Source organism: Austrofundulus limnaeus, unplaced genomic scaffold (genome assembly GCF_001266775.1).
Source record: "Austrofundulus limnaeus strain Quisiro unplaced genomic scaffold, Austrofundulus_limnaeus-1.0 Scaffold139, whole genome shotgun sequence".
In the NCBI taxonomy this organism is placed as follows: domain Eukaryota; kingdom Metazoa; phylum Chordata; class Actinopteri; order Cyprinodontiformes; family Rivulidae; genus Austrofundulus; species Austrofundulus limnaeus.
The window spans coordinates 513449-521572 of NW_013952541.1; the positions used below are offsets into that span (position 1 = coordinate 513449).

Here is an 8124-nt window from a genome sequence, read left to right on the forward strand (position 1 = left end):
GTTTTTAATTAAAATAATAAAGTCATAATATTGCGACATAAAGTCATAATATAACCTTTACACGTAACCGCAGTCTTACCACTGCAATAAAATGAGGAATTTTGAGCAACTTGTGAAGTTGTTTTTAGTATCATTTAAAAGTTAAAATCTTTTAGCACATTAGCGTTAGTAGCAGGGCTTTGAAATGATTGTGTAAATGACTATAAACTGAAGCAATTAATGGCTGCCTTTTCATATTTAGTCGTCACGTAATTTGGATGAAATTATATTACACTAACAGTGACCCAAAAGTCATTGCGGACTACTTTATAAACACAGAGACACGCATGGCTGTTCACAGCAGCTGTGAGGAAAATGATGAAGAAATTAGTAAAAAATTAGAAATAGAAAATGGGCATGTCATGTAAGATTAGGACATTTTTCTCATAATTTWAAAAAAAAATCTAAGTACATTTTAATGTCAGAACCACCTGATGTGATTAATGATAATCCAGTAACTGAGTCAGACTGCTTAAATGCCTTAGCATTTATAATAAATACAAGATTTTTACTAAAACGTTAACTCTTCTTAGCCTCCCCAGTTTATTCAGGGGAGCTGGAGAAGAGTGCGATCGATGGTCGGACCTTAGATTCAGGAGGAACAATGTGGGTTCTGTCCTAACTGTGGAACTGGACCACTAGGGTCCTCAAGGGGTCATGGGAGTTTGCCCACCTAGTGTACATGCTCAAACTGCTGCCCCCACAACTTCACTCTGGAACAAGGTTAGATGTTAAAATAAATGAAAAATCCTCGTATCGAAGCATCTTATAACAGGAGGCGCTGTGTGTGGAGGCAGGTTTCGTACCTGTGCATTCTGAGCTGAAAGCGCCTCATCAGCAGCTCACAGGAAGCAGCGAAGGGGATCACAGCTCCTCAGGTGTGCTCGTTTCATTCTCGCCTCTCAGTGGAGATTGGACGATTTGAAACCACGGGACTCCAATTAGCAGCCGGACTTCCTGCGCTGGTTGGAAACTAAACCTTAAAAACCAACAACTAGCCAGAAATAGACTCAAGACTAAAAACCTGCTGGTTGTTTTCTGAAATGCTTCTTTAGAGTTTTAATAAATTAAAACAGTTTGTTTTAAAAATTGGAATCAGTCATTAATTTATGCAACACCTCATCAGGAAAATAATGATTTTATTTTAAAAAATACCAACAAAACTGACCGGCTGAGCAAAGACACGTCGATCCTGTTTACGGTTTAACTCATAATTCGGATCAGAACAGTCGTGACGCCTGATTCGACAGCCGGGACACGAGCTGGCAGCTGATTGGTTAATCCCGGCTCCCTGTTGGCTCATTACCATCGTGATGGATGGACCTCGTTCACTGCAGCATGTGTTGGAGTGGGACTCTGCGAGGCTCACAGTCTGTTCTGGGTTTTTATGTCAGAGGAGGTTTATGTGTCCGTATGGCACTGTGCAAAAGTTTTAAACCACTGCAGATTTCTTTCTTGTTATCCTGAAATATGGCTTTAATCAGGTTTTCTGGAGAAGAGTGAAGTGCAACATTATGAGAATAAAGATCTAAAGGTCATATTACCAGAAGTCAAATTTAAACATTAAAGTCATTTTAATGAGAAAAAAGCTTAAACAGAGTTATCAAGATCGGACGTGACCAGCTCGGCCAAACAGCAGCTAATGTGTTAAAAGATTAACTATTTCCTTATTTGTAAAACCAATACCAAAGTATAGCTTCACAAGATGTTCAACATTCTGCATTTTAACACCATGTAAAGACTGCTTTTTGTGTAGGATTTCTTATAATGTTCTTTCTTTCTCATAATATTCTTCTCAAATGCTAAAGCCAGCCTGTCCAATGGTAAAGCCAACCTATCAATGCTAAAGCTAGCCTATCAATGCTAAAGCCAGCCTTTATTATGCTAAAGCTAGCCTATCAATGCATGCCTATTCAATGTTAAAGCCAATCTATCAAAGGTAAAGCCAGCGTTTATGACGCTAAAGCTAGTGCTAATGGACAGCAGAGGGAGTAGGTAATCCAATGATACATGCTAGTCACTAGCCTCTCGATGCTAGGGCATTTAAGCAGTCTGTCTCAGTTAGTGGATTATCATTAATCACATCAGGTGGTTTTAGAATAGATATAACCTGCTACAAGGATGTAGCCACYGCTGGGTGTGCAATAGTCTTTAGTTTGGCTCTAATACCGCGCCATAAAAACGAAGTTACTCTTGTCTGAGGAATGTTTTAAAAGATTTGTAGCTGGTCCCAAAAACTCTGAAAGTATAATAAATGGTCGTAATCTAATCTAGTCTTTGCTATAACTCTTTTTATTTCAAGGACATGCAGTTCATCTTCGTAATTGGACAGGTTTTCAAGGTGATCCACATGTTGCAGCGGCAGAGCTTTTCCCACAAAAAAAAAACAAGAAGAAGAATATGTCCTCGGGTCATTTTGTTTTAAAGGTGACACRAGTCCAGGAGATGAGAGGTGATCCAGACAATAAGTGCTGTAGGGCACACATAGTGTCAGAACCTTTGTTTTAAAAATGTTATTTTCTTCAGGGACTCTATAATCTCCTGTTTAAACAGAACCGCAGTCAGGAGGTCACAGAGGAACGAGAGGTGGACGACGGACGAATAAAAAGGCAGGAAAGGTGATGGGGAAATAAAAGAGGAGAGATGAAAGGAGATGAGATGAAGAGCACCGATTAGAAAATGGAAGTAGGAAGAAAGACAAAATATAAACTTTTAGGAGGTTGAAYAAAGAAAACGAGCAAAAGGAGCCATTTTTTAGAATTCACCTGGTTTACATTAATATAAATCTGTGCAAAAGTTTTGAGTCATCCTTCATTTTTTTATATTTGACTTTAAAAGCAACAGATGTTCTTAGAAGTCTTTAAAGTGGTCCAGATCACTGGTTCTTTTGGCTGAAGCTGTTTCAAACCTTTTCTTTGAACTTTAGCTGCTTTGGTGTCTGTTAGCACAATATCTCTTTAACCACTGGATAGATTTTTGCAGTTTTGACTCCGCCAGGGCCGTCTTTTGTCTCTAGTCTTGTTTGCAGTGTTTATGGACAGGATTTCAAAAAGAGGAGGGGGTCTGGTTTGGGAACCACAGGGTTTTGTTTTATGCAGATGATGTGGTTCTGTTGGCGTCTTCAAGCCGAGACTTTCAGAGTGCACTGAGGCGGTTAGCAGATGGATGGATAGATTTTAACGGTACTTGCAGAAAGTAGTCWTTGGCTGTACACAGTGGTGGGCACTAGTCCCCTAAACAAAAGCGCTAATTACGAACCTAAATTTCTCTTTTGCGCTTTGGGGGTTTTAACAATTTCTTAAAGTGATGTGCGGATTTGTGCGTTCTAAATTTAGAAATGAATAGCACTAATTGCAAATAATGTTTAACATTTGATTGTCTATTTYGTCTAAAATAAAGGGAAAGAGCTGTCTCAACTCACTATGATTTGTAGTGTCATGGAAATATTTATTYGACAAAGGCAGAAACAYGTGAATAAAGGATGAAAGTACTCAGTGAAATAGCCACACAATTCATTAAAACTTTGTCGTCATTATCTTGAACATTGGAGGGGACAGCCATCTCTTTTAACACAATGGAGCTCCACCTTGTGGAAACAGTGACCCCTCAGTCTGCATTGTGTTCACAGAGCTTCATACTCTGACTTACTGTCCTTCTGGATGAAGGTTTTAATTTAGTAGAGTTCCCACAGTTCTTTGCGTGGCAGGAAACAATTGGAGCTTCTTCACTGGGCAACGATCCACCTGCTGTTTTGATCTGCTGAACCACACTCAGCTGTGCAGTTTGTACCGATCCTGTCCGAGGGATACTGCGGCAATAAATAAATAAATACATAAATAATAAATAAAAGTTGAAATTCACGCTCTTATTTTGAAAAGAACGGTTTCCTGTCCTTCGTCCTGTAGCCTACCCAGAGTGCATTGCTTCAGTTTTACAACAAACAGTTTAAAATTACTAATATATCTGCATGTTTTCTTACCGAATTCCTGCCGTAAACATAAGAAAATGACCAAGAAGCAGCAGAACTAGCAATCAACAACTATTTTTTGTTTTACAACCATGATTCAAAGGTCTGTTTCACCAAATCACCTCCCCAAACTGTGACGACATCAGCCAATCTGTGAAAGAAAATGGTCTTTCCACTAGATGGCAGTAAAATGCGACTTGTCTCATATCTGAATGTTACCTGGGAGATGGAGATAATCTTGTGCTTTAACTTTAGCTTCTGCAAAGTTTTATTGAGCATATGCGCTTTTGAACTTGTGGACATAAATGAATTGACTAGTGCTTTAGTAACTGCGCAACTAGATGTACAACTGATTAACAAGCCCTTCAAGAAGATTAAGACTGCAACTAATGACTATTTTGATTTGGCTGAGTTAAAACTATTTCTTCTGCCACAGATTTATTCCCATCTTTATTTTTCTGCGCTGCACTTTTGATGTTTTTAGGTCATCTGCTCTGCCTGCAGACCTTCAGCTCCCGCATGCAACACATCCAGGTCTGATACTCCCCTCCCCACACCCCACACCTCCACCTCACTTTAGATCTGAGTCACTTTATGAGGCAACACAGAGCAACCGCCCAGAACAAGCAACATAATCTTTCATGAGAGGGGAAAAAAACAGAACACACATTAAAAGCTTCTGAGCTGATTTCTTAGAAGCATAAGTGAAGAGTTTGTTGTTCCACTTCTGTTCTGTAATGGCTTTTTTTATTTTTTCATCACAAACAGCTTTTATTTTTGTTTTTTCTTGCAAACTTGTAGATATTTTCTGTAAAAGTTTAAGTTTTTATCACGCCTGGCTGAGTCATTATTGATTTGTTTGTGTCACAGTTTGAAGGTTCGGGCTTCAAATGGCAGAAACAAACCAGAAACCGCTGTGGAGAAGAAAGAAGAAATGTTTTTACTTTCGTGTTGTTGTCATTCACATTAGTCAGGTTAATGAAATACTTCTCTTCATTTTCTCTCACTTTGACACTATTTGTTTGGAAAAAGACCATTTTGAAAGCAACATTTACTTCATTTGAATCTGAAAATAAAAGATGAAGCTGTAAACGTCTTCCTGTCTTGTGGAATAAATAAACCAGCAAGTTCTTCAGATTTAATYGGCACATTCAGAATCAAATCATTTCCATTTTACTTCTGAGCAAATCTAAGCTGTTCTCTTTGAAAGAGGACATTACTTAAAAAGACAGACTTAAATTAAAAGCCTAGCTTTAAACTATGATTAAACTGATTTGTTAGCGCTCCACGTAGGTGCTACGTTTTAGCCTAATTGTAAAACCGACTCAATTATAGTTAATTTTTGTGCTTTTTAAAGTCAGCTGGCTTCAATTGGCTTCATATCAGTGGTGGGCACAGCTAACCAAAAAGTTTTATTATTTAAAATTTGTTAGATTATATTTGATTTTATTTTTGCTCTTGGTTTAAAGTGTAGCTACTGAAGATGCTACATGCTACACACGCGGTGCCATACAGACAGAATTGCTTGTAAAAGGAGATAGTTTTTATATAATTCAGGATAAATGCAAAAAAATATAAGTTTTACTTTAATTTAGTGGACTTAAAATTAACTGAACCTAATTTATTGGAAGCTAATCGGTCTGCTAATCGTTTCCAAGTTAGCAGAAAAGCTAATCATCTAAGTGAGAAGCTAGTTTTGTTGTTAGCGGATTAGCAGAACTGGGCCCAGCCCCGCTTCATTAAACTCGTGGTTCATGAGTTATTTTGCTAACACGTCCACCTTTCAGAGTAGACGCCATATTTCTGTTTTATGTTTTATTTACTCATCCATGTCGAACTTTACTGTCAAAACTCACAGCTTGATCCATCTAAAATCAAATAAACGTTTCTGATTTCAAGTATAAATTGAGCAAAATGACTGAAAAGAAACAGACAAGCTTAAATAAGCACCTGTGGGAAGAAGTTCTGTTGTTTTAATCTTTAACATCTCACTTATGTCATAATTACATCATCCATTTTATTGACTCATAAATCCATCAYGGTCCATTAATCAGTGCCGTTAAAGAGATGTTTGTTCTGAAGTCGTATTGATCTCATCTGTAACCAGAAACAAATGAATCATCAGAACAGACTTCSTCTGCTTCATGAGGAGAGTATTACWGTTCCCTCTGCCTGGATGAAGCTGTTATCTACAGAAAAATCTTTCCTCTCCTGGAATGAGTCGAATTATCAAAGCTACATTTGTCCATCATCCTCAAAAACTGCGAGTTTGTCTCTTCCTCTGCGAGGTCCCTGGGGAACACACGATGCATTTTTAATGTGCGCTTTCTCCATTTTCATCCGTCTGCAGAAACACAAAGTTCCTCACGCATCCCGAGTGACRATCCACTTATTAGGACCGGCTGGTGCTCATTTATCATTAATGATGTCTCACCGTGTTTCCTTCGTAGTCTTTTATTTTCTCACATTCAGTTCTCCTGTACGGGCGTCACAGATCTACTTAGTGGTTCTTAATGAGACGACGGCGGGTCACCTCGGGGTGACCCTCCCTCCCCGCAGGAGGCCGAGAAAAAGAGTCCGACRCGCCGCGGCTGTCTTCAGGACGACGTCGGCCTGACACCGGGTCAGAGCGTCGGGCAGCAGCGGGGCGAGCGGGTCGGATAATGAGGAGACAACAAACTTACAGGTCGGATAACAAACAGCCGGCTGTCAGATCAGAGGAGCTCATTACCCGAAGAGAAATCTGCATTTATGGATCATCGGAACRACTCCACACAGAATAAAGCCGTCAGATTCCTGAGGAAATGTCATTTTATCTTCCAGTTTTTTCCTYTTTTATGTCAAAGATTAGAGTTTTCAAATTAAAACAGTGCTGATTAAAACTGAGTCTACTTTTCATTTTTATCTGATTAGTGTTTTTTAACATTCTTCCCTCCTCTGACAGAGTTATCTCCATTTGTCTTTGCTTTCCCTGCCTTCTATCCATCCTTCTACTTTAATCTGCTGACACCTTCCCACTCCTCTTCCTCCTATTTGTCACATTTATTTCCTGCTGATCTTCAACTGTTTCTCTGTTATTACTAACATTTTTTTTCTCTCTGTCCTCCTGTCGTCATGCTCAGGCACCTCCTCCGAGCCCCGGGAGCTGGCCTCTCTCGGCAGCCTGCTGGATGATCAGCATTGGCACCACGTCGCTCTGGAGCAGAGAAACGTCCACCTGAACCTGACGGTGGACAAACACACCGAGGCGGTTCAGATCCCCGAGGAGTTCAGCCTCTGGGCCGTCAAGCAGGTGCCCCACCCCCGACACGAACGCAGCGTCAAAGCAGACGCAGACGATCCGTTTTAATGTTCTGTTTGTGTACAGATGAGTGTAGGAGCAGCCCAGAATACAGCCGTCTTTAAAGGGAACTTCCACGGCTGCCTGGAAAACCTGCTGTTCAACAGCATCAACCTGATCGAGCTGACGAAGCACAGCAGCCCCCACGTTACGGTGCAGGTAGACTTTTTACCACTGAAGCTAGCGTTACAGCAGAGTAAAACAAAACAAAAGTGTGTCCTGATCTGTTCATAATGTTGATTTATTTATACAACACATAAAAACAACAGTGTTAAATAAAGTGCTTCAAATTCAGCCAAATACATGGATTTAACAACAAAAAAAATACACAGACAATTGATATAAAATGCATCTCTAATAGCAATGATGGGCACAGCTAACCAAAAAGTTAAGCAAGCATTTTAGCTCTACTAAACACAATAAAAATAAAAATAAAACGCTAAAACTAGCAGGACTCGTGCAAACCTGGAGGGCGGGATCATCCGTGGCAAATTGGCCAATCCAAACCAGCTATAGCTCCGTCTAACTTGTGATACTTCCAGTTTAGCCCTTTCAGAATAAAAGCCATTCTTTGATGGTGGTTGTATTTTCATAAATACCGTTTRGAGTTAGTCAAACAACAAAYAGCAAATACTTTCTCTACTAGAATAAGAAATGAAGTTGTKCAATGTGATTTAATTTTTTTGATGCTTTTATTTTGAAGTAGAGCTTCTAAAGATGCTACACACGTCATTCAACTTTTGCGTCTTTTTATTTTCTTCTTCCTGTAAATTTTTTT

The 8124-nt window shown here is 39.4% G+C and overlaps 1 protein-coding gene across 1 annotated transcript in view; it reads left to right on the plus strand.

Annotated features, from left to right (window-relative positions):
• LOC106522901 (contactin-associated protein-like 4) overlaps window positions 1-8124 on the plus strand; it is a gene marked incomplete at its 5' end in the record, with an annotated part of 112209 nt that overhangs the window by 56953 nt on the left and 47132 nt on the right. The window contains 2 exon segments of the mRNA XM_014016138.1: window positions 7129-7298; window positions 7374-7505. Of these exon segments, the coding sequence (XP_013871592.1) occupies window positions 7129-7298; window positions 7374-7505 (302 nt within the window).